Source organism: Halyomorpha halys, unplaced genomic scaffold, assembly GCF_000696795.3.
Source record: "Halyomorpha halys isolate HHAL.00 unplaced genomic scaffold, Hhal_1.1 Scaffold1105.1, whole genome shotgun sequence".
Classification (NCBI taxonomy): domain Eukaryota; kingdom Metazoa; phylum Arthropoda; class Insecta; order Hemiptera; family Pentatomidae; genus Halyomorpha; species Halyomorpha halys.
The window spans coordinates 213,901-239,300 of NW_027115192.1; the positions used below are offsets into that span (position 1 = coordinate 213,901).

Below are 25,400 nucleotides of genomic sequence, written 5' to 3' on the forward strand. Positions count from 1 at the left end.
CTCTCTCTCTCTCTCTCTCTCTCTCTCTCTCTCTCCCCCTCCCTCTCCTCCCCCTCCTCTAACCCTCCCCTCTCCCTCATTGGCTTGATATAAAGTGAATCGTTTTCAAACAGTATTATAAAAAAATAGATGATAATAAATGCCAATTATTATTTTTGAGAACACTCCTAATATTTAGAAGAAAATTACACAAGCAAGAAAATTTCGTAACCTGAAATTGAAGAAAAAAATAAAATATTAATTGTAGCTGGCAGATTTACAGATCACATCAACATCGTACAAATCTATGTTATAAAACCTTACAAAATCCATTTACAAATTTTAATGAACACCAATGGACGTGTCAGACAGAAAACTAATCTGCACCCGTTACATTCATTAAACTCAGAATTGGCAGAATCGTTCATTTCCGGAGCATCACCAAAACAGGAGCACATCCCTGGGCAATTGTACATTTTTTTTTTTTTAAGCTTTCATTCGGTTTTTCATCGAGAACATATTATTACCTTAAATCAAGAGATTAATATACCTCATAAAATTATAAAGTTAAACCATTTTATTTTTATTTTTATTCAAAATAATCCAATTTTATTTCTTTTTACAAAATGTTTACAGAAAAAATTATAATTATATCAGAAATAATGCATTCTAAAACATTTACAAAAAAGCAATTATAAAAGTTTCTTTAATCTCCTATAATAATATCCAAAGACGATTTGTTCAGCTACTTGATGGAAAAAGGTTCCTTTGAATTTTACACGTACAGCTCATTTAAAAATATATAAATTATTTGCTGCCTTAAAGAATTAATCATTGTCTCTTGTTGACATTTCCCATCAATATCTCTAACTATAACTAATATGATATAACTAACTAAAATATTTATTATTATTTGAGCAAATAATACCCTTCTAGATAATACAATAATAAATCAGATTTTTTACTATTAATATTGTAAAAAATAATTATTTTCAACAAATATAATGAATAAAAATAAATGTTTAAAACTATTCCCTAAATAAGATTGCTGACACTAGGAAATCAATTGGAAAGGAATTTATGAGGATTGCCGTTACAACGAGGTAGGGCGACTAGTATAGGAAAAAACAAAAGGTCCAGAGAATGACTGATGGTGACGTTTTGTTTTTTCCATACCCTTGCAAAGAAAAGAAAACAAAAGAAGAAGAAGAAGAAGACCAAATAATTCTATTATGAAAGGACTATTGATCACATTAGCCAGTTGTTTACCAGCTAGTCGTGACAAAAAACGAAAAGAAGCTGGTGCCCTTGACCCAAGAGATTGATAGTGTCCTGGGTTTCGTCCTTAATTATCTTTCAAGAACCTTCATTTTATACCCAGCTTACCTGCAGGTTTTTTTTTAGGATCTTGAGTTTCAGTCATTAATAAGCAAATACATTTTGAAGACGTTACCAAGATTTTAATATTCTGTTATTCTTTCCATTTTTTTTGGGGGGGGGGACTCCATTGAATGCCTAATAACTGTCCGCTACAACCCACTTGCCTATTTTTTTGATAATACACATTATTCTTAAAGTAATGTGAGTCTTTTTAGACTGTTAGTGTGAGATTTAATGCATGCAGTGGTGTCTCTTTCTTTTTTGATAATGTCTGAATTGGCGAAATATTAACCATTAACTTAAGATTTTACTTTTTAGCCACACAATATTTCACATATTCCAATCCTAAAAATAATTGTTTTCCTGGTTTTTGCTCGTATATTTTAATAATATAATAATTCAATAGTATATATTCTTCTAAAGAAAAAAAATGAACATTTTAAATGTTTCTGATATTTGTACTCTTATTTGATTTTTTTTCTAAATGGATAATGTTCTGAAAAGTGTAATAATGATTTTTATTTTTCATATTACTTATTAAAAATAATATATTATTTGTTAATAAAGTTTATTATACCTTTCTAAAAAAAAAAGTATATATAGAGTGAATATATTTTACCTATATAAATCTTGGCACTAACACATATTTCACTTTTCTAGTGACGTTTAAAAAAAGTCTTTTTTGACTAGTAATATTTTATTTGAAACACAGATATCCGAGGGCTTTATCCACCTGACAAGGGCAACCTTTATCTTCTGTCAGTTTAACTGAACTGTTTTATAGAACACTGTGTTAGGCTAGCTTCTTTTATATTTAAATTTTATTAATAAATTTAAAAAATGTTTAATAATAAATAATTTGATTATGTCTCAGTTGATGCTTCACTCTTACCAATATGGTACTGTAGAAACTTAGTTATGATTTTGTATTTAATATATGTTTAATATATAGCTATTTTAAATCTCATAAATGTTATTTTAAAATTCAGGGATCTGTAGTGATACTATATTTTTATTTAGATATATAATAAAATGTATATTGTTAGATATATAATCCGCCTGAAAATATGTTTAGTTATTAGAAATAAAACAATATAAGTCTATATGAATGTTGAAATATATTTAAATTTTAGGGAAATTTATAATATATGAGCCAGAATATACAATAATTTGCTATTAACAATACACTTTTCTTGTGAGAAATGTCAAAATGTTCTTTTTACCGAAAAAAGTCCTGATTAACAAGGGAAAGAAAAACCGAATGAAGAAAAACAAAATTATAATATCTATAGAAGAGTATCCCAAATTTTTTATGACATTTAATTCTTATATACTTCTATGTTTAATTTTTATACATTTATATATTTATTAATACATATATTATATGTAACTATCACTGTTTTAACAAAGTTATTGCTAACGACTTTACAAATATTAATTAATTAATATTTGTAAAGTCGTTGGCAATAAATTTGTTGAATTAGTTTAATTATTAATTAGTTTGATAATACATCTATCAATAGGGAGCAGTAGAACTCTGCTGCTAACTCCAATAACCCGGGCCCGAATACGGCTTAGTATTCATCAGTTTTATTTTTATTTTTTTAACTGAATGACTTTCCTGCTGTTAAGGTTGTGTCGAAAGGAGATTTTTGTTATTTATAAAGTAAAGATAGTATTTGAAGCTTAGGTAGTGATATTGACTGTCGGTGAATTACACTCCTTATACTTAAAGTTCAAGGCCTTTCAAGTTAAAGTAAGCTTCTGTGTCAAATAGATATCCATAGATAGCATAAATATAGCATTGTAGAAATACTAGCAGTTACCATGTATAAATGATTTTTATTTAATTGGTTGATACTGATTTTGAACGAATCACTCTTTAGAATTGCCTTTACAGCCGAGCATTAATAACTTTTAATTTAATTGTTTATTTATAAGCGATTTCTAAAATTTTAGGGTTGTGTCGAAATAGAGTTTTTATTTGGCTTAATTTCTTTTTATTTTATTGTGTTACATTACATCCCGTTGTATATTTACATAGAATATGGATCAGAGAACACACTCACGTCATATTTAGAGTGACATACATTAAATGCCAATTAAAAACTCCATTCCAACACACTGAACTCTTTAATATTCTTTTTTTTATTTGCTGACATTAAATTTTTAATTGCAACATTATTTACATAAAAATACATCTAGTAAATTCGATGTAAGTTTATAATGGGGTGATACAGACATGTAGAGAAAAACTACCCATTTGTAACACTATAATTTTCTACATAAAGTCTCTAGGCCATCTTCTTTTCAGGCATCTGTGTGGATTGTCTGGGATGAAAGAAGAAGCAATGTTAGAAACTGGTGTGTTTGGGTGGTTAGGGAGTTTATAATGGAAGGTCTTTATGGAGGATTTTATTTGCGATAAAGTAAGGAGCATTCAGGATTTTGCGAAGGATTTTTGATTGCTAGGGTTGGATACGAGAAAAATTCGAAAGTTTAGTGGAGCCCCAAACTTCAACTTCGTATGACCAGAAAGGCCTTATTATAGTCATATAGATCAGTCTTTTGGAATGGATTGGAAGTTTATACTGTTTGTCTAGAAAGTGCTGTAATATTTGTAATCGACATACACTCCATTAAATAAAATCCAAAATTAGAAGTGATGTACACTTTACTTTGATACAATTCCAAACAATAATTGGTCAATATTCATTAAAAAATGAGAGAAAAAAAATTAATAATTATAACAGCCTATATTTCTACAATGGAATATGTTGGCTATATATATATACTCTGATTTATGTAGGCACAGAGAAAAAGGTGTAAGAACTTGGTAGAAATTATGTGGAAGTTAAATTTTAAATGAGATCCTGATGCCATCCAGTATCAAAAACCTGAGAAATAACTTAAAACAGCCCTGACAAGTACTAACGAGTTGTTTACAAAATTAACTGAAATATAATCATTTTTATGATTCGATTGCTCCTGTTCTCAGATCAATCCATTACGTCACTTAAATGTCGATATTTTCTAATCAACTCTTAAAATCATGCTAAATAGTATTAAAATGTTTGCCACTTTCTTGTATGAAACACAGCTATAGATTTAAAGCGGACCTCTATTATTGATCTTATGCCATAGATTCGGGAGTGGACCGCCTTTTATTATTTAAATATCGAAATACCGTTTCGCGTGTTCGTGCCTGTTGGGGTTCATTCATAATATAATCGTTTCTTGCTGAATGATCCTTGAATTGTATTCCAATGTAACTAAACCATTTCTAGTTTGACTCTTCTTTTTTGAGGTCAAGAGCTGTTTATTAGCAGTATCTACAGAAAAAATGTCCATCAATTTTTTATTACTTTATTGAGATCCGGAAACATGATGTTCGCCATAGGCCCTGCATATAAAAGAGTTTAGTACTCAATAGTAGAAGAAAAATAATTGTTGTCTTCCAAAAAAAAAAAAAAAAAAAAACTGCACAGATGAAAGACCAAGGATGGTGTTAGGTACAATAGTGTTTGTAAGGGTGAGCATTTGACTTTTTTTTTTTATCCCCCTCCCTCAAGCATTGGACTTGCCAACATTTGATTGTAATTATAATTTTTATAAAAATAAATATTTTATTATCTATAAATAAAAGTGACTGCTGAATAATATTTACCTATTAGTGTAGGCATTACATCAAAATATCACGAAAAGGGCCAAATATGGGTCCAGTTCTTATTTATATATTTTTCCACCTTTATGGTAGTTCTAAATATTTTCCATAAGTCAAGTATTTGTTTATTTTTTGCAAAAAAATGTTGTTTTGTTTTTAATTTTTAAAAAATCAAAAGCAATATGGCTTATTATTAATTAAGAGGATCACAGGCTGATCCTGTTGATCCTGCTGATCGCAAACTGAACAATATAACACCAAAACAAAATGATGCACGAATGGTTAAAAAAAAACTTTAATATTTTTATTTAACTTTTGAAGCTTGGGTCGTTATTGCAGCCACATTCTAATTTTTTTTTTAAATTTATATATTCAGTCTTGTAAACCAACCAGATTGCAACATATTTCCCTTGGTACCAAATTGAGATTCAAAAATGATAAGAATAAAATCAAATATGGGTTTTAACACCGTTAATTATTTGTTTTATCACCTATAATTTACAAAAAATTTTAAAGATGAAACAATATTTAAAATAAATATTATGTAAGGAATTAAATAAAACTAAAGAGCATTAAAAACTGAAAAGCAACTAAAGAATAAAATGAAACTAAATAATATAAGAATACAATAAAAATAATCTAAGTTTATTCAAAATATAATGAATCAAGCACACTGAATGCAGACAAAAAAAAATTACAGGCAGGTATTTAAAAAATTGGATTCATTAAAGGAAGAAAGTACCCAGTCATATGTTTTCTTTTCTTTTTTTTTTTTTCTTTTTGATTTGTATATTTCTTTTTTTTCTGATAAACTATAGAACAAATATGGTAGCATATGATTTAATGTAGGTTTCTCAGATTTGTACTCATACGGTGGTTATTTGATACCATAAATTTAGTTGTTTTTTTTTTTAATATTTTGTAAATAGCTGTTTTATTTACTATATAAATGACTATTTATAATTTTGAGTAAAAAAGTAAAATATTTTAGGGGAGGTAGTTGCAACCATTTTGAGATTTTCTGCTTTTTTACTGCTGTGCGTTATCGTTTTCCAAGTTGGAAGTTGCTTATTTTCGAGGTTTTGTAAATGACCCTATCACATTCGATTCCATGTCTTAATTGATTGTTTACTTTGTATTATCTTAATTTTTCTTTTATGAGTTAATGACTATATCCACGATTATGTATCTTAATTAATAATTTACTATTTATATGCTAATTTTTGTTGCTGTTTTTTGTGTTTTAGCCAGTTTTTAAATATTTAACTATCTAAGTCTTCTCTTACCGTTTTAAGTAAATTTTTGATAAGTGATATAGGACCGTCGCTTTATGTGGCTTTTGGTGGGGCATGGCGAGCAGGAAGGATTACCAACTAATATCTTTTGAATTATGATCTCTTGCAAGATTGTGATTTGTCATACATCCACCAGCATACTAACTATAAGTGCCGAATTCAAAAATAAGAAAAGTAAGGCTACCACGGAGGGTAGAAGTGGTGGTTTCTCACCATTTTTTGTTTTTAATTATTGCTCGATTTTAATTGTTTATAATTCCTTAATCGATTTTAAGTTTATAATCGATGACTATAGAATGAATTTTTTTTTCATAATAAAATTGCCGATACTAAATTATTATTTTAGGTAAAAATGCCTATTAACACACTAGTAAATATTTTCTTTCCACAACTATTCATTGTATCTATATATTTCGTTCGTGAGAGGGAAAATTTGAAGGAATGGGTAGGGAATCGTAGCTGTGGAGTGGTTTGGACTCCTGTAGAACTTGGTGGATAATTGGAGAAGCCCTGACGAGTGTGTTTGGAGTGGAATCGATAATAAACAATAACAAGGCATTCCTTCATTATTATTTAATCGGCTCGTTTAGTTTATCTTGTAGCATCCCTTACTTCACCCTTAACTTGATGAGGCTTCATGTTATTACTAAACGGGCTTTTAATATCTTCAATCAATTTACCAATCTTGTTTATCATTTTCGTAATAAAAGTCTTTGATCAAAAATATTTATTCTTAGGATACCTTTTAGTTCTCGTATTTGTGCAATAAGACTTTTTTGGTCCTATCTCTCCAGTTCTTATTCTTCATTTTTTTATAGAACAATTAGTACAAGAGTAGAATGGAAAAAAAATCAGTTATTTTACCCTTATATTTTATTACTTTGAGTAAAACTATGTATAATTACTAGTCAAAATTGGTGAGTCTATCATGTATAGTTTTGGAGAACGCAAAATGGCAGTTATTTAAAACGTTAACAAAAAATTGAGTTTTCGTTTGGAGCTCTATTTCTTTTTAACGAGCATGAACACTATAAAACCTAATAAAACATCATTAAAAAAAACTAAATGTTTGATTTTTAAAAAACATCACCTAAAATGGCTATAATAAATGATTTTAATTTTGGTTTTATTTTGAATATTGACTAATTAGAAATTATTGTTTTGACCTGTGCAGAATAGCCTGCATGGAGTTGAGTTTTTTAAATTATATAATTTCAAATTTGTATTAAGTAGATTGTCCCTGAAGATGGCCGGATTGGCAAAAACGTCGGATTTATAAGAAAATAAAATATGTTGAGACTAAAATGGATAGAAATTAAATTATTTGTTTTTAAAAAATAAATAGCTATTTCAGGGCTTATATTTCGACAAATTTACTCTACTTTAATTTTTAATTATTTTTTATAGTGTTTATGCTAGTTTTAAAGATTTTAAATTCGCCTATTTTTATTACTCCAAACTATACTTGGCAGACTCATAAATTTTGACTAGTAATTATACATAGTTTTTATTGGTGTAATCCAAAAATGGGGTGAAATAACTGACTTTTTCTTCCTCTCAGACTCTTGGAACATATTGTTTTGATCTTAATATTCTATAACATAATATTAAATAAAAGGGCTACTAGGGTAAGTTATAATTTTTGAACAATTGAAATTATTGAATTCCCTATTTGCATTTCCCGTAATCCAAAGATGCCTGTTGAATCAAATAAAAACTAAAATATAGATAATTAAGGAATTGAGGATTCACGATAAGAAATTGAAAATACTGATTCTATCTACGTCAGAAATTAAGATATATCATTGAAAACAGTTGTATAGCGGATATAAGTGATTTTTTTTATCTATATTGCAATGAATCGCCTTTGGAATGATATAATTTTAAAAACTTATGTTTAACTAGTCCTGAAAGTATAATAAATTGTAACAAATGCAATAAATCAAATTTATTTTTTACCCAATCATTCTAACTTGAAAATAACCATATAACGGTGAAGCAATGTTTATTTAAAATTTGGATATGCATAATTTTTTTCTTTTTATACCCTCCTGTAAAGATTTTAGTGAGTATGTGGTACGTACATATAGGAGGTATGCTATATGTATAGCTGGGTGTGAAGGATACCTTGGATTGCCTTTTGGCAAACTTGGATATGCATAAATTAACGTATTCAAAACATTTCAAAACATATTAAAACAGACAATTGTAGCGAGTATATTGGTCGATGTACGGACATTTCGCATTATCATAAGAAGTGATCATAATACAAAAAAAAACCATCCTTTTTTTCTAAAAGTAATTGTCAGAAATTTATATTAATACCTATTTTTCTTTTTTTAATTTATAATATTGTTCAGATGAATAAATAAAAAAACATTACATAATCTTCATTATTAAACCTTGGAGTAAGATTGTAAAATAATATTATTTATTCACTTTTAAGAGAAAAAGGCTTTGATTGAAGGAAGTGAGAATTAAAATTATTTTATTACTTCTATATCAGACGTCGTTTCAAGGAATCTATCCTTTGTCTAGTCTACTTGCAAATTATTACAGTAAAACTTGTTAAATTTCATTAATGTACTGTTTGATTGAATTTGTTCATCTTTTTATTACTTTATTGCATATTGTTAATAAATTAAAAAAAATATTTTAAAATTTAATACAAATTATTACACGAAAATATACTATAAATATTAAGAGATACAGAACAACATAAGTCCGGTATGAAAACATTTACAAATAAACATAAAAGAATCGTTTATTATTTAATAAATTAAAAATAACTTGATTGTGTTGTATGATGAATTTAATGCTGTTATGCAGATATTTCTTGTGGTCTAATATGTTTTTTAGTCCGACTTTTACCAATTATCAAATTATCATCATTTTAAATTTGTGGATTTGTCCATTTCAACTGATCCAGAAAATAATTAATTTGTTGTTGGATAATTGTATAGTGAAATGTTTTTTTTTTTCAGGATTCCTGCATTATTACCGAGTCTAAAAATAATAATTTTAATTTATTTTACCTTTTTCCTTTTCCAACTGGAGCCATATTTATTTTACAAAGCCTTGCTTTTGTAGGGGTTTACATTAAATTAAATTGTCAAGAACAAGTGTAAACAAATGAAGCAAAATAATTTAATTCATAAAATTTATAATTAATTCATAATTCCAGTCTGAATATTTTAATGGTACCTTTCAATTATGCTTAAATTATTTTTTTCAATACGGTAAATATAGACGATTTACGGTATTAAAAAATAATATATCAATCCTTTGATTAATTTTGTTTTGTAATTAATAATTTTATTAAATAAAAAAATCCAATAATGACACCTCATATCTTTATTTGGATAAAGGATAAAAACCTGAACATTTGACCGATAAGTCATTTATTGTGTTTTACAACCGTTAAGATTTCATATAAAGTTGTATCTGCATGTGAAGTTATAAGAAACATAAAAATCACAAAATAAAAAAATCCTAAAGGGTGTTTTACGACTATATTAACAAAGTACTAAATCATTGGAGCTATAAATTTGTAAAATATCTAATGTATATGTAAGAAAAATTAAAAATAAAAATCATCATTTTTTTAATATAGTATAATATAAAAATTTACAAAAAAAAATACCATTTTAATAGGAGTTCAAGAAACATCACTTAGATCACTTAAAATCAATTTTTTTTTTATTGTTAGTGACAATATAACATACAATACTATGCACCAAAACAACATAATTTAATGTGATTCTATTCGTTAGAGGATTATATTGTATTTTATCTTTTTTAACTTACCGATAAAATTTATGCTGACAATTCCTGTCTTATAAATTACAAATACATTATTATCGAAGCACCTTAATTATTACTACAAAACTTCGTAATATCTCAGATTGAGATGTAGCTCTGGTACCAAAGCCTGCAGAGATAGTAGGGTGGCTCGACCTAGATAAGAACTTTAGGAACGACTGTCGTAAAAGGCGATGAGAGGACAACCCTTCATTGAATAGTAATGTGTTTCTAGTGGGGAGGAGATTTCCATAAACACAATCGGTTTATAGGGTTAGATTTTAGTGCTTACAATAATGGAGGGTAATGTCTGTTAATAATTCTTGATATTACCCAACATATTAAAACGATAAGTAATAATATATTAAGGAAAGTTTTAGCTCTATCTTTATGAACATATAAACTATAAATGATATTCCTTATAACGATTAATATTAATAAATAGCACTGCAATTTTTTAATTGCGATTTCATCAAAATGGTATACTTCATATCAATTTTTTAACTAAACCTTCTTATTGACGAAACCTGATGACTGTTTCATAATTATTAAAAAGTTATTCATGCTTAGTACTTAAAATAGATTAATGCGGTGTATATATGATAATTCTATCCAAAGAGATTATCAAATTTTGTTCAAAATTAACTAAAGTCCTAAAGCATTAGGAGAAGTACCAGCTGGGAAAAGAGAATTATAATTTAATGTAAGTTATTTTGGCAGCGTATCGTATAATAGGTTTATGGCTTTTTCCAAATTTTTCAAAACCTCATTTAAGGTGCTTATCTCTCAAATCACACCTAGTTACTATCGAAAAACCAGAAGTGCGGAAAGCGATTTCCACAAAAGTACAAAAAATACCTCCAGCTCCTATAAAAAGCTTTGGAAGACGGTGAAGGAGTATGTAAAAGTATTTTAAGTAGAAAAGAGTCAAAGGATAGCTGCGGGAAAAATTATTAAACATAGACGCCTGACTAAGAATAACTTGAAGAGTCCAAGGGGTAGGAGAAAGAAAGATGAATAAGACAATACAGGATAAAGTGGCACCTAGAGAAAAATATTGATTAAGGTGGTATGCAGAAAGAGATGGTAATAGGGAAGCCGTTTGTAGCCAAGAGAGAGAGGCGTCAGCTTAGCACCTCGCTACTGCTCGAGTCCGGCTTGGAGGGGATCGAGATTTATTTCATGGTGGTCCCATGGATTGAAAATAACTATAACAACCTTCCCCGTATGTCATAAATTACCAGGAAGGTTGTATTAATACAACATTTTTCATAACCAGTTTTAATGACTAGTATCTAAAAACTATGTAATAAAGCTGTACCTTCATAGTAAATTGTTTACCCATTAGACTAACAAGAAATAGATAAGCATATATAGGCCTAATGACATATCAGTATATGACATTAAATATTCATCTAGAACTAATATATTTATGTAAAACAGAGGTATATGAAATCTAGATTTTTATTTAATTGATTAATGTTCATTTGCTTTACACGAATAGATAACACTCCAACTTTGAAAAGTAATTCAATAGTAAATAGGATATTCCAATCCAGTTTACAATGCGATGGAATTTCAAGTATGTACATGTGGGAAGTCTCGTCGGCCTTAAGCAGTCCCTATTATTGGTTTAGAAATATTTGTTTTTTTAACCGACTTCGAATCCGAACTAAAGTATAAGGAGAACCACCATTAATTGTTTCAGTGCCCTAGACATGTACAGTAGTTTTCTTGATACACTGATGAATATGTCAATGAATGAACACATGCAGGCAGGTTTTATTATAAAGATAAATGGAGATAAAATGAGTTTCCATAGAAACCTTTATACAATATTTACAAAATAAACATGAATCCAAAGTACAAATCTTTGCTAATACTGGAGAGAATTCTAATAGAGAATGTGGTGGTTGAGCGTGATCTTGAAAAACTGGTGATTTTTTCAAGATCACGCTCAACCAAGCATAATCGTTGTGCTAAAAAGAGTGCTTCCTTACGAGGTACAGTACCTCTAACCTTACATGGGTTGTAGCGATTTACGTTATGATTATAGAGAATTTCATTATCTTTCAAATGAGTAGCTATAATCTCCCAGAATATTGTCTAGTTATTACAAATCTTATTTTCGTTTTTTCTTTTGTTATTAGAATTGTTTTTTAAACCACTTTCCAATTTTTTTTAAACCCAGCATTATCGCACACCTGCGAAATGAGTAAGAAAAATCACCATTAATAATTTAAAACATAAAAACGTTTTAATTTGATTATTTATTATTTTATTTATTTATTTTATTATTATTTTTTTTCTTCCATTCAATGTTTTATTTTTGCCAGTAAATGTTGTGATTTTAAAAACTGAAACACTAATTCTATGGTTTTAGAGATATTTTAGTTTAGTCCTAAGCTATTGAGGTGTGGTTTAAAAAATGGGCATTGTTGGAAAATATGGCTTATTGTTAGATTGTTGTTGCAATACTGTTTCAGTTCGGAGGAGTTTCTTTTGAAATAAGATAGGAGTGGGTGAGCCTCGTGTGACCTATTCTCAGCCTGGTCAGTACAACTTCCTCTCTAAGGCATTTATGACTGGAAGTACCCCAGGGCTTGACATCCTTTTTAATAATTTTTAATTTACTAATTGGGCTTACATTTCACAAAGATTGCCATTTATATTTGACTTCCTTTCCCTTTGTCAGGTATTTACCATCTTCTGATTCCAATCATCTTTATGATTCACTCCACCATGTCTAACCACCTCAGTAATTGATCCAGTAGCGTTCGGGGATAGTTTCCGGATTTTACGTACCAAATTACAATCAGATCAAACAATCTGATATGGCACACTGTCAAATGTGAGTCCAAATCCGATTCCAATCATATATTGCAAATATTCCTTGAAACGACTGATAAAAAGGAGTTAGTCTCCTAAATAAGTTGTAACGAATGAGACGCTATCTGTTCGTTCGGTACGTTATACGTACCGCTAGCGCTGTCTCAGGAGGGAGGACACCCGGGACATTACCGCTTTAGCCTAGAAGTGGCCGATGTCATAAAGTTCCAGCGGTAAGCATCCTGATTCCTTATTTTGAATGTTAAATTTTATTTTTTTGTTTTATGTTACAAAAAAAAAAAGAAGATATGTATTTAATTTTTTTTTTATTTATTAAAAAATATTTTTATTAAAATTACGTAAATTAATTTATAAATTTTAATTTTTATTTGATGTTTAAAGATTTAGTCTGTATTTTCATATAACGAATAGAAGGAAATACATGCTTTTATTTATTAGATTGAAATAACTTAGATTTTTTCAAAACTCCTGGATCTAGTAATTAATATTTATACAGTACAAAGTAATATTCCATTTCCATAAAATGATTGTATAAGTAGAAATTTGCTATTAGTGGAAATATATTTTAAAGTAAATGGATAATTCCATATAGGTGCTGTTTCAGGATCATTCACATGTCTTAAAAAAACTAAAAACATTTTGTTAATGATAACTTGTTTATTTTTTTTCCTAGTATATAAAACTATTATATAATTTATAATATGTTGATTTATTTTTAGACTAAGCATTTTGGAAAAATTAATTGAGGCACAATAAAAATAAAATTAGGATTTTTTTTTTTAAGAATCATGAACCTTTTTTGATTTAGTATATAAAAACATGATTGAAGTACTTTATATATAGATATATTACCATTTTGTAAATGTTCTATGAATATATAAATTAGAATGGAAAGAACCTTGAAAGTAAAACACGAGCGAAATTGAAATTGCGTAGTTAAAAGTCACCGATATCTGACAGATCAATCTTCCTTGAATTATTGATTCCGATATCTGTTATTCCAGATTCTCCATAGAATGTTAAATCGATGGCAGATAGCATTTAATATTTCATTGAATAATATACACATGTACTCAACCAAATAATAATAATAATATAAACGTAACTACTTTTGAGAATATAATACTTTACTTTTTGTCACTCGCACATATACACATTTTTCTTACTTCTTTTCTACATTAGTGTTGTTTAAATTTTCAAAAATTTGTTGTCTCTCTTTTTTTAAACAATGATTAAATAAAATAAAGACGAGAAATATTTTATTCACCTAGTTAAATAGTGTGTGTAAATAATACAAAGATATTCAAGACCTCCGTCAGCTCTTTCTGGGCACGACTGAAAGTAAAACTGCGAGTCCAAAGTATATCTTTAATTAATAAAATATCTTTTTGGGCTCCTTCCCACTCTATGTTCAAGTGTTTTACTTTTTTCAATAATATCAATATTTGAATTTAAGTATTATTCGGAAACGAAACTTATTAATATCTTTTAATAACAAGAGTTAATTCTTTAGATAAAATACAATAAATGATTTTGAGAAATTACTCAGCAATAGTAATATAATTTTATAATAGTTACTTCACTAATGTTTTCATAATGACCTTTATATATTATTTTTAACACATTCCTCTTGCCTTCTTCTGTGCAAAAGTTTGTATATACCATTTGTGTATACCAAATTTCAATTTTCTTGCAAACCTCAACTCCATAAACTACTCTTTCTTTTAACCATTAAAAACAATATTTTATTTAAACTAATAAAAACAAATATTTATTAGTAAATCTTTAGGATAATTGAAGAGAAGGCCGTGCACATGCCATAAAAATTTAAGAAATTGTAGCAAGACGTTTGTCACAATTTAGAACAATACAACATCAATGATTATGGATATAAATAAGTTAATAAATAATTAATTTCATTGAGTTATATACAACAATTGATTTCTTATAAAGTGAAGCTCAGATAGTTTTGCCCTTGAGGATAATGGAGTGGGTAAGCAGACTGAAATGTGGAGCCAAATTAGAGTGCCTTCCCCAGCAATCTCTGAATGAAAAATTATATTTGATGAATTTTATCTTAATATATAAAATAAAATTTATCGCTGTCATTTGGACGAAATCGTGGTTTCATTGCTGATTACCTTAAAAACTTCAGTCTCGTACTCAAAAATTTGTTATTTACAATGATTTTCATAATATAGTTTATAGAGTATGGACTCTAATTAAGGTATATTTTATTATATCCAAGTGATATAAAGTACAAGTATAGATGTGATATAAGTGAATTAAGTAATATGTAGTATACGTATGAATAATAAGATGTGGTGTTCCTGAGGTAACGTTATATTTGAGGAAAATAAATAAGGGTAGAAACATAGGATAACAAAAGGAAGGAGTGTGGTGCGAAATTTAGGAGCAAATGAAAAAATCATTGGCATACTAATAGTCCAGGAAGGAATACTTAAATTATATCTACAGTCAATCCATAAGTAATGCATCGCTCTTGTATTAATTCAGAGAAAAGGAAAAATGTTCCGTCCCCTTAGACCAAAATCTATCTCAAAAATTTTAAAACCACTAAAACCCTTCATTTTAATAATCACAAATATTTATGAATATAATTAAATCTTTATTACAAGACAAGTGTACCATTTCGGCCCTCAGCAAGTTACCAACTCTCAATTCTGACACAGGACCTGATGATGGGATTATAAACTTGGCGATTGACATCGCTATAACTTAACTAGTGGAGACTCCTGTATTGATAGATTAAATGCAGATGTTTAGTATGTGAAGATGTTTGTAGATGAAATTGAAAAGTACAAAATCAAATTGATAAATTTAATGTAATTTTTTTTCTTTTGTTCATTCATTAACATTTGTAGTGTTGAATTTTTGAAAAAAAAAATATCCTTATTGACAGTACGAATTAATGTATTTATCAACAAAATTTCCACGAAATAAGAATAACAACAATAACAATAACGTTCCAAAAACTACCTTTCTTTCATTTTATTTGTTTTCATCTTCTCATTTCGCCTATATTTAATTAGCAATACTAACGTTGTATTACCAATTAAAAGAATCGACTTTTACAAATAAAATCGAGAAAGTTGCTGTCACGTCCCTTTTTTATACCCGCTTTAAATGTGCATTTTCAGTTTCGTTTTAGGCGAGATAGGCTCACCATAAAAACACACACTAAGCTATACTTGGTTGTTTGGACTCAGTAGGTCTCAAAACGTATATTTCTGTCAAAAACTGAAATTTTTCGCGATCACAATACTTCCCTTTAGGTACAATATATTTCATAAATGGAAAATGACAGAAAAAATATTGTTGTAATTGCTTTGCACTGTCTTCTATTTCCTATTCCTTCCTGTTCTTATCTTAGGCTAATTTTAACAAATTATTAAATATTATGTTTTAAATTTTTTTCCTATTATTAAGATGATATTTTGTTTCACGATTCATCAATTCTGTTTTTCATTTTTCTCTCTCGTTTTCATCCCTCCATCCATTTATATGTCAATACTCCATTTTCCATATTTTTAAGATCATATTTCAAGTTAATAAGACAGAAACGCTTAAAAGACTCGATGCTTGTTGTTATCTCATAACAGGCCAACATGCTATTAAATTAGTAAAGTATATATAATTTATGCATATATATTATTTTTATTTATTTTTTAATTAAAGAAGTGTAAGGTTACTAAAATACATTTAGCCTGATGAACCATATACTTGATGGATAATATAACTACTTAATTGAATAGTGAATTAATTAATTTGGAGATAAATAATTCATATGCAATCGGGACATAAAATAATTGCAGAAACTATAGCTATTTTGATCATTTCTTATTTTAATATTCAGCTTTTTCACTGATTGTGAAATATATTTTATTGCTGAATGAATGAAGAGGTACATATTAACATAATTTTTTAACCTATTTTTCTTTGTATTGATGTGATAAAACCTGATAGCCAACCAGTGACACTAAATGAGAGGTATCTTTCATAAAACTTAAAAAACGTGATTAAAAAAATAAAAGAGTATCTAAGAATTATTTACATATTTTTATTAATTATAAAAAAAATAATTAAAAGTATTATTTTTAATTTTTTTTAAATTATTGTTTATTGTTTTTAGTCTAATAACCTAACTGTGATTGAAATTTCAAAGTTAGTTTAAAGTAGTAGAGACTGTTTTTTTTTTTGTTTTGTTTTCTTCAATATAATTATTGTTAATTTATCTCAATTTTTTTTTTCTAAGACACATAATAATGTACACATTAAGGAGGAACTGATCGTAATCCAAAATAAAAGGGGCACACTAACCCTCAATACTCAAGTTTTATGAGGGTTAGTGTTTTCAACGCCTTATCAGATGATGTACAGGTATCACAACTTACCTTCTATTTAATTTTTAATTCTCATTTAAACAATAAATATACTTTAAAAAACTAATAAACTGTATCAATTCAAAATTATATATTTATTTTAATTATTTATACATTTATTTTTATTATTTATAGCACGCACAATGTGTATTGTAAAGTGTAAATCGATGGTAAATGAGTGCACTGACTTTTTTTTTTTTAATGAAAAACATACTTTTTTTATTTTGAACTTACGAGGTATCACAGCTTAAACATATTTTATATTATAGAACAAATTAAAATCAAACAAATTATATACTTGAAAGATTTCGAGAGAATGCTAGGAAAAGAGACAAAAAATGTCAGTAGTAGTTTTTATTACTTGAATATTTAAAAAAGTACTGTTATTTATTACGTTATAATGTTTTATTATAAGGAAATTTTCGCCATTTTTTTAAGATCCTTCTCCTCATCGAGATTAATTATTTATTCGGATTTTCATTAGCTATACTTAATTATTTTAAATCTTTTTTATTATTTCAATTTTTTGACTAATTAAAATTATTGTAAATAACAATTCTTTTAAAATTTAATATAGTGTAATATAAATTAGCATATAATATATATCGTTCATACTTAATGTAAGGTGTTGATACAGCAGAAAGGCCTGGTGGGAAGAATACGTTTTTGTCCTTAATATGTACTTCATCCTCTCATGAATTGAGAAACAGCTTATAAACATTTATTATCTTTCCTGAGGATTTCTGATATTGTAATTTTAGATATTTTGCTTATTAAACAGAATACCAATAATAAGAAAAAAAAAGAATACTATCGAAAATTCAATAAATAAATCCTTGTTTTTTTACAGCATAAGTAAGAAAATAAATGAAATCGTATAGGAAATTACATTAAAAAATAAAGTAAACTATTGAATGAATTCAAGGATTAGCAACACAATCAGGTACCTACCTTCCCAAAGACATTTAGCAGCTTGAAAAATGTGTGAAGTAACAATAAACAATACAGAAGGGAATAAAATATAATGTTCTGGTTTTACCTAGTATTACATAATCCTGAAATTATAATTTTTTTATCTGTCGGATCAGGGGATCCCTGGGCCATTCACTATGTTACAACTCGTTGAATAGGAGGGAGGATATATATATATCTACGGTTGGATTAAGGCCATTTTTAAATACGTTTTGTAAATAATAATTGACAGCCGTTTAAATTGTTTGATTGGGGAACTACTCACCTTTGATCGTGAATCCTTGTCCTCCGAACTACCGGCGGCTGGGTCCTCCTGCAGTCGCAGTGCATGACACATAGGACGACTGAAGTTACCACGGTTATTACGAATGGTATGGCAAAGTAGTTTATGATGATCTCCACTTGCCGGTCCCTATCGTAGTGCCTCATCACGATTGTCCTGTTCTGGCGGCTGTAGTGGCACGGGAACACGGCTGACTCCTTCCCGTATTCGGCGGTGAAGTTTGAACAGTTGACGTCCGGTGGGTAACCGCACCCTTTGATGTTGACCAAGAGTATGGCCTCTCCCTCCAGCTCTGTATCGTTGCCGAAGGGAGTGTAGTTGACGTAAATGTGTGTGCAGCGGTACATGTCGGAGGTACAGCCCTCGCGGCAAGAGGACCAGGTACAGTTGAAGATGCCGGAATGTTCCTCCTTTCTGAGGGTAGTACAGAGGACGGGCTGTGGCACAAAATCGGCGACGAGGGTGCTGATGGCCGGGTCGACGTAAAGTGGTACAAGGAAGAGGATACAGGAGCCGGCGCAGACCGCCGCCAGGACGAAGAAGGATGTGGCGTAGAAAGACGCCCGCTGGCGGCAGGTCCTGGGGACGGCCCGGGGCCGCTGCTTGGAGAGCTCGATCAGCTTCCGCTTTCGCAGCTCCGCCGAGGGGTCGATGAGCAGCTCCGAGCTACCGCCGACCATGACCGGCCCCCCACTGCCGCCGCCCGTCGGCCACGCCCACCCCCCACCATGCCTCCTTTTCCCCCTCCACTCCTCTCAGCCCCAATTATACACTCAATGAAATAGCCGCCAAGTCCTGTCCATTCTCCTTTCCATATTTCATCTTTATTTGATTGGTCCGCCAGTCCTATCGTAATTTCTTATCCACCTGCTCTTTTCTAAAAGCCTTTCAGTTTGACATCACACTTTGGTGGTAAGACCATAACCCGAACGATATCCTCCGGCTGCTTCTAGGAAGTCACCCATTACTTCAAGGAAAATAGAACCCATTCATGAACTGCCTGGGTTGATTATTTTCCCTTAGATAAATTCTTGATTCACAACTTTATTTCTTTGTTTTCTTGTTATCATTATTTATAAATGTTTGGTATTGCAGTATTCATCCTTGAGTATGTTGATTATGCATCTACATTCTTTTTTATTACTCTGTTCAATCTCTTTTATCACCATAACAATGCATTACCATCCGTCATATTCCAAACATGTTTAACAGTAATGTATCAAGTTCAACATAAGTAGAGTTTCTATTCATTAAAACCTTAATTAATAGGTATAGAACATTTGTTTTTATATTGTGTGTTTGGAGGTGGAGTGAAAACGATTTTGATGGCCACCTTTAAATGGAAATATTTAAGCAATAATATTGAAAGAAATCTCTCTATTATATAAAAAAGATTTTGTTGATAACCGTCTAATATTTTTTTTTCGTGGAGTAATCAAAATGTTTAATTATTTAGAATACTCGTACATGTAAATTAGAATCATTCAATTTGAGAAGCGAGTGCAATCATCTTGTAATCTTCGATACTAAGTTCGAAGGAAGATGCATATCTGAAATGCGTATGAGAAATTTAAAAATATCTATAACTGTATTACTACACCAAAGTTGGTGGTGAGAGAAATAGAATAAAAATAAATGTCACGAAAGTATGGTTGGAAGTTGGCAGAATATTTAATCATAATGGTTTGAATGATTTTAAAAATCAGAAATATCACCATGGAGTTTATTAACCATTGTGATAAACAAGACAATTCAAACCAACTACCAAGGAAGGTACTATTTTCGCAATAACTAAAACGAACTTTAATATAAAGAGTAGGCACCTAAGTTAACTTAAGGAGAACCTGCAATAGAAGTGGTAATACATCTTCTAGGTCCACTAAAAGCAATTCCGAGGTAAGGAGAATTCTGACGCTTCAATAAAGACAACTCCACGACCAATCTGCCGACGGGAAACGAAGGAGATGACATTTGTTCTTTTGCATACTAGATGCTGCACGCACTGCATGAGACTACCCTGTGCGAAAGACCTGAACACATAGATGCTTCCAACCATCTTCCTTGATACATAGTACCAGGCCAGCTGTCATAAAATATAATTATTATTATTGCACGCCATTTAATAAAAAAATAATAATAAAAAATGGCCATTGGCTACTGCCTATTTTACAAGAGTGAGAAGTACAATACTAAGATACGGTTTTAATCAACCTGTCTCTCTCCTCCTGTTCTCCGTTTCTCTCTCCCAAGACAGAGACGTACAAATGGGTTTTATCACATAGACAATTCAAATATCACAAAAAAAAAAAAAATAAATAATAGCCCCTTATATTAAAACAAATAAAAATATAAGCAAGAGGGATTTTCTCAAACCTTAATAACAATCGTTATCAAACTGGCCTAAAAGTTGCTAATTTAATCTGAAATAAATATCACGCTACTTAGCTTTAACAGTGGCACATATGATAGAAACCTATGTTCTGATTTTATTTCGGATTGGATGTGTATTCCAAAGAAATTAACATAGTCTGTGGTCATTTTATCTACTGGGCTGATCCCCTACAGTCCAAAAGCGAGTAGGGTGGTCAAAAAGTAACCCTAGTCTACGGTACAATTTATGGCATATATCAAGTTTGCAATAAATAAAATTACTTTTATCTGTCAGATTTCCCACTATAAAAACGAAGCTGCGATCCTTCTTTTGTTACATACAATAAAATATAGAATTGAGTAATAAACATTAACAACTGGACATATAAATGCATTGGCTGTTACATACAGGTTTATATGTTACAGTAATACTTTAGCTCCCAGTGGAGCAAAGGCCCGCCACGAACTTTTTCAATTTTTCTCTATCAGATACCAAGCTTTTCACTTCTCTTTATTGTCATCGCCGACTGGTGCATCTGGTGCACCTCCCTCATCACTGATCTCTTCCACGTGTCCCTGAGCCATCCTTGCTTCGCAGTACTCAGTCGATTCCAATCAAGGGCATTTATGACATATTCAGACTTCCTTGGGGTGTGACCTCGCACATTATCAGTTCAACTATTAACTTAAGGTTATCCCTTTGTTTTCCTAGATTAATAGGTTATCGCTTGAAAACCATGCATTTTATTAGAATCATCAACCTATACTAAATTAAATTCCTTAAATTTTGTTTACTCCATAAGTCTTAGTCCGAGACATTTCTGGTGGATTGCCAATAAAATTTTAGGCCACAAAAATTTCGTAATGAGCAACCTAAAAAACATTAATGAGTAAATTTTCATAACTTCTCCAAAACTTTCAATCAAGACCCATTTCTGGTCCCCAATTCAAAGGACTCTAAACAAAGGATACAGGCTTTTCATTCGATTAATGGTTACTATGAGATTGTTAAGACCATAATTACTTAATATTGGCGTTATGGCCCTGATAAAGGTAGTGATAAAGTCATAAATACTTTACATATGTTGGGTTAATTATAACGACTAAATAGTTTAACTAAACAATATTTGTAGCAAACGTTCGTTGCCAGACAAAGTAATCCCATATCCTATAGCTGCAAGAGTCTAGCTATCTTAGTTCTACATCTCTTTCAGGTATGAAGGATGCAAAAAATTTCGGCAACCACTGGAATATGCAGTTTTTTTTTTTCTGAGTGGTCGAGAGTTTTTCCATAAGAAAAATTCGGAGGATTTAAAATGGCGGCAGGTCTGGTTTAAACTTCAAAAAGTAACATCTAAGATGTAAATAGAAGAAAGTAGGTAGTGTGAATGTATATTGGAAATATTAAAAAACTTCTCAGGGGAACAGTCAGAACGAGGATAAGCATAGTCGACCGCGAAGTGATCGAAGGATAAAAGTAAGAATAAAACAGAGATGAAAATGGAAGAGAAAAGGATACTTTTATGACATTACAGGAATACAAGATAGCTCGCAACAATGACAACAGAAAAAGATCAATCAGTAATAAGAAATATTGTTTGGTCCAATCAAGTAGGGGATTTTTTTTATTTATTTATTTTATCCCAGATCGGCCTGGTGGGCTTTACATGGTTGATTTAACCGTTACATTATACATATTTTTTAACAATTGATGGGCCCGATCAAATGAGCATATTCCCAATAGCGAAACATATAGGAAACCAAAGAGGATAAATACTTTCTCAGAAATGCCCGGAGGACAAATGGATCAGATAGTTGTAAGATTGGAAAAAGAGCAACTGAAGGCCCTCACAGAACAAGGTACGATATACTTTGGTGTAAGAGAGGCATTGTTCAGGCTAGGTGGAGCAAAGAAGCCTGACGCTACCAGCGACTGGGGAAAGTTGGAGGCCGACCTCTTTGGGTCCCCTGTGGGGCAGGAGGGCGAGGTGTCGTATGAGTGCCGGGCAGGCCCTTCGGGGGCTAGGTCGGAACCCAATCCTCCTCTGACTGGAGTAGCAGAAAGTGGGAGAAGCCCACTGTTAAGAGAGGATAAGGCCAAAAAGCCAACTTAAAAATAACTTTCCCTATAGAAAAGGGAAGAGAAGAAGACCCAGAGGATCAGGAAAGAGAGATAAGCCTCTAGGTGAGAAATAATATATTTTAAAAATGGAATATATTAGAATAATACAGGTAAAATTACATCATGCTAAAGGCACATCGGCCCTAATTGCAAAGAGAAGGAAACATCCTGGACATTGAAACCAGATATGAAGCAATCCGAGCAGTTTATTAAAATATCAGAAGAAAAGGCAAAATTTTACCACAACCTTATAAAATGAACTTAGGACCATAACAGGACTCCTCACGGACCACTTGCCATTAAAATATCATCTTTTGATATTTTGATATTATATTTATATCATATTATCATATATATTGGTGGAGGATTCCACCAGTCGTCTATGTACAGAAGATGAAAAAAAGGCATAGCACATTCTGAGCGAATGTGAAGTCCTTGCCTTCCAAAGACTGCGGTATTTGGGGCAGGACAGAATGGAACCTGAAGACATTTCTAAAACAAACCCAAAAGAATTGAATAAATGATTAGTTTTATAAATAATTGATAAGTTAATATATGATAAATATTTGTAACAGAAATTAAAGTTTAATGGAGAATACTGCGAAATCAAAATTTCAGAATGAAAAAATGAATTATTATTGATCAGTTTTTACAGTCATAAGGTATTGAAATCGACCCTTACCATAACATCAGAGGTAACATTTGTTAATAATTTTTATTACTAAATTTATAAATCGTAAAATAGGTTTATATATTTAGGTGAAGGTTTCCCCTAGGTCTCGTCATACCAGATCTTGGATAATAAATAAAACCGTGGTTGAGCCACATGTGGCCCTCGAGTTGTGGTCTAAAACCGCACCCCAGCTGTACAAAAGATGGCCCTGTTCAAGGTCTAGTTAGAGGGGGTTTAATTCCATCTGATTTGAAATCTAAATAATATGGAATATATTTTTAAATCATAGAAAACCTGTTAAAGATATCCTACAAAATAAAGGACTTCTTTAACCAAATTATCCATGCAGGAAAATTTCTTTTTTTAATTATTGAAGTAGAATAGACCTAAAAAAAATTTTTTAATTCTAAATCAATACTTTCTTTAGGGCTAAAAAAGCAGGGGTTAGGTATGACGATTTAATGTCCTGAAATCAGCGGTGAAATATGATTAACCTATATAATACAACATAAATATAATATTTTTGTCCAATAAAGTCTGTTATGTTTGTTTGTTTTTTTTGCAATTCCTAAAGAGGAGTGGCTACGATTATATTTTTTTGCAATTGTTGAAGGAGTATAGGAAGCCTTTCCATTTAATTCTAAATATTTTCCAATACAGGTTTGAGAAAACATCGATGATTTTGTTTTGTAAAATTTTCAGTCTTTATTTTCCAAACAATATAGATACAGAGTAAGCGTAACCTTTTTGTATTTGAGAAAACAATGTTTCAGAATAAATTAGATATCATTTATTTTGAAATCGAATATTACTATTTTTTTTTTTTTTATTTTATTTACTGAAAAATGTAAATGTACAGGATATAGAAATGTTGGTAGTATCACAACAATTTTATAGAAGCTTTATAAATATGAACAATTTTTTTTTCTATTAATGTTCCTGCTTTTTATATACAAATATTTTGTTTATCCCATAAAGCTCCGAAGGATCAGAAAGAATTACAAAATCATTAAAAACGCATGAATTGATTTATCGTGACAAAAATAACGATTTATTTAGGATTATTCTAGATGGGAAATGTGTAGGAAATATGTTTGACTCAAAAATAAGAAATAAGTGGGGAAAATGAAACTTTTTTTCACATACCAAATTGTATTTGTAAAATCATTCAACTTAGTTTTATAATATGTAATTGGGCTTAAAATGTGTAATTACAACATCTACATAATATATAATTTTAATAATGAGTATACATAAATTTTAGTTTCAGTACAATTTTATTTTCATTTTCGATAAAATTTCATTTCATTTGCTCCATAGGTGCTTTCTGCTTTTCAAATAGTGGAGAAAGAAAAAGCACTTTTTTTAAAACATATTTTTAATTATAACTTAGAACTGAACATTTAAAGGACTAATTAATAGTGACAGTAATAAGTTACAAGATTTTTGGAATGAAAACATTTTTTTTCTAAACTTAAAATTATGTTATATTTTATATTTACTTTGGCTCACTTTATTTCCCACTCCCATATGGGGACAAATGTAACAGAAAGTTAATTGAACCTTTATTTTAAGGTTAATTATATCATGGCTGAGTTCATTTTTGTG

General features: G+C 29.9%; 1 protein-coding gene across 2 annotated transcripts in view; it reads right to left on the bottom strand.

Annotated features, from left to right (window-relative positions):
* Teh1 (tipE homolog 1) overlaps positions 1 to 19,311 on the bottom strand; it is a 154,307-nt gene extending 134,996 nt beyond the window's left edge. For both annotated transcript variants that reach the window (XM_014432740.3, XM_067052280.1), the window contains exon 1: positions 18,610 to 19,311. In XM_014432740.3, coding sequence (XP_014288226.1) covers positions 18,610 to 19,307 — 698 coding nt within the window. In that variant the 5' untranslated portion in view covers positions 19,308 to 19,311. The remainder of the gene's footprint in view (positions 1 to 18,609) is intronic.
* Between the last annotated feature and the right edge of the window lie 6,089 nt (positions 19,312 to 25,400).